The sequence below is a fragment of the Geospiza fortis genome, unplaced genomic scaffold (assembly GCF_000277835.1).
Source record: "Geospiza fortis unplaced genomic scaffold, GeoFor_1.0 scaffold1532, whole genome shotgun sequence".
Lineage (NCBI taxonomy): Eukaryota > Metazoa > Chordata > Aves > Passeriformes > Thraupidae > Geospiza > Geospiza fortis.
In genome coordinates this window covers 311370-313866 of record NW_005054627.1, presented here as the reverse complement: position 1 = coordinate 313866, position 2497 = coordinate 311370, and the positions used below count along the sequence as shown (strand labels likewise).

Below are 2497 nucleotides of genomic sequence, written 5' to 3'. Positions count from 1 at the left end.
GCCACCCCCGCCGCGGAGCCGCAGCAGTGTTGCCCGCGCTGTCCCGGTGCGTGGGCATCCCTCGGGGCGGGGGGACAGGTGGCCGTGCTCCCGCAGGGCGGTGACACCCAGCCCCGCCTGCTTTGTCCCTCCAAAAATCCCATGGTGATGGAAAAGGGCTCTCTGCCAGATCACCCTCTCCCCTCGCCCCCGTCCCGAGAGCTTTGTAGGGACAAAGTGTCAGTTCACACTTCAGGGGCAAAACAGGAGCTGGCAATTTGTTCTGATCGTTTGCCAGCAAAGTGTCTTGGATTAAAAAAAAAAAAAATTAGAAATAAATTTTTAGAAAAAAAATTATAGTTTTTTAACAACTTCCTTCTCTGCACTGGAGACTAGCTCAAGTTTTAGCCCCAAAACTCTTTCTGCCTTACCACTACTGATTGCCGAATTTTACCTCAATATGGTGAGAACAAAGACCTCACCTCAAGATTCAGTCCCAAAACTTTCCCTCCCTGAGTGCTGGCAGAGCTAGTCGGACACCACCAGTGATTTGAGAAGTTAGGGAAAAAAATAGGAAAAACCTCATTAATTTTCATTTTTTGCTAATTACCTATGAGACAAGCCCTTTTTACCCGATTCCATCTGAATCTGGCGATGGTTACAACCAGGGGAGGGAACACCCCAGTAATTTTTTTAAGAGCTTTGTGAGGTCAGGCTTCCAGGTTTCCCCTGTGTGCTGGGCTCAGGGCAGCCCCATCCTCCAAAACCTTTTGGACCCTTCATTGCTGACCAGGCACGCATTGCTCTGACACCTCAGGGCGCCCGTGGGGTGTGAAGGCTCCTTTGGGGTGGGCTGGCTGTGACCCCGCTCCTTTCTCGCCCCTTCTTGCAGAGCCCGGCCGCCAGCCCAACCAGTGTGTGCAGTGCAGCTGCTCCGTAAGCCTCCTCCTCCTCATCCTCCTCCTCCTCCTCGCCCTCGCACGGCGCTGGGCCGCGGCACCCTGTGCCCCCTCTTTGGGGCCAGCACATCAAGGAGGGGCAAAGGAGCCCCTAAAGCACTTGCCCTGTCATCACCCACAGGGGTTACACCGCTTGTAACCTGCCCAGCCTCTGCCTGCCAGGCTGGGATAGCTGCTCCGGCAGCTCTGGGGGGGCAAGAGCAGTGACTGATGCGTGGGAATGATGCAGCTTTTGGGGAGGCTTTTTCCTCTCTTAAGAACCCCGACTGGGTGGTGTGGAACACCTGAAGCACCAGGATAAAGAGCCCTCCAATCCAGCTGCCTGTGCCACTGTCCCCAGGAGTGGGCTCCTCGTCCCTCTGGGCTGCCACTCTGTGTATCTGTCGGGGCAATGCCTCGGGTACAAAGGGGAAAATAAAGGGCTGGCTGAAGCGGAGCCCTCGCTGGGGGGATCTCCCCGGGCTGTGTCTGGTGCTGCCAGCTGCTGGAACAGCTGCGGGAACAGCTGGTCTAACCCTCTTTGGGAAGTGCCCCGAGAGCAGAGCCTCTGCGATAAACCCAGCATTTTGGGGCACTGGCTCTTGGGGCAGGGCACCGCTGCGAGCTGCTGGGCAGCAGGAGGAGGAGGAGGAAGGGAGAGGCAGGTGTGGGTTCCCCGGGTGCAGAGCAGGATCTGCCAGGTGCTGTCACCCACCAAACTCCCCTCATCCCCTTCAAGCTCCTTGCACAGCAGTTTGGCTTCCTGATGGGAGGAGAGGCAGCTGTGGTTTGGTTTTCTAAGGATATCCTTGGCTGACCTCTTGGTCTTGCTTGACTGGGAGCTCATGGATACCCCAGGGAAAATTGCTGCACGGAGAAGATGACCTTGCTGTCGAGGTCTGGCTGTGAACATCCTTTTTTACCCTTTGGAAAAGTAGCAAAAACTTATTCCTGCCACAAGCTGGTGCAGATCCACTGCCTGAGGTGGCACTGGGATGCACAAAGGTCAGGGCTGGCCTCAACCTGTGGTTTTCAGCTTGAGTCACCTGCAGCAATGATATTTTCCAAACAATCCACTTGGGTCTATCCCTGCACCTCTGTGTGCTTAGCCCTGGTGTTGTGGAATTAACCAAGGGACAGGGAGGGCAGAGCTTTGGTGTGGGCCTGAACGTGGGCTCAGAATCGTGCTTCCCACTTCCACCCATTTCCTCTGGGTCCCTTCCCTGGCACAGGCCAGGGCAAATCCTCTTGGGGATTGTTGTGCCCTGCTGTGCCCTGCAGGACGGACAGACAGCGCAGCAGGGACAGACTCCCGCTGCCAGCAGGTGCTGGATGATTGGTGGCACCGCAAGGATGACTGGTGGCACTGCAAGATGGATTACCAGGGAGCTTTTGGTCATGAACTCATAAAATCCTGGGATGGTTTGGGTCGGAAGGGACCTACGTGGGGGACACACAGCCCTTTATACGGCTGACTGGGTGTTTTTCCCTGCTGCCCTCCTAGGAAGGCCAGATTTACTGTGGCTTGGTGACCTGCCCCGAGCTGCTGTGCTCCTCTCCCCTCAGCGTGCCAGATTCCT

General features: G+C 56.3%; 1 protein-coding gene across 1 annotated transcript in view; it reads left to right on the top strand.

Annotated features, from left to right (window-relative positions):
* CHRDL2 (chordin like 2) overlaps window positions 1–2497 on the top strand; it is a 23178-nt gene that overhangs the window by 10655 nt on the left and 10026 nt on the right. Inside the window, exons 6-8 of the mRNA XM_031064776.1 lie at window positions 202–205; window positions 874–915; window positions 2422–2497. The exon at window positions 2422–2497 is cut by the window's right edge and continues 1 nt beyond it. Coding sequence (XP_030920636.1) covers window positions 202–205; window positions 874–915; window positions 2422–2497 — 122 coding nt within the window. The remainder of the gene's footprint in view (window positions 1–201; window positions 206–873; window positions 916–2421) is intronic.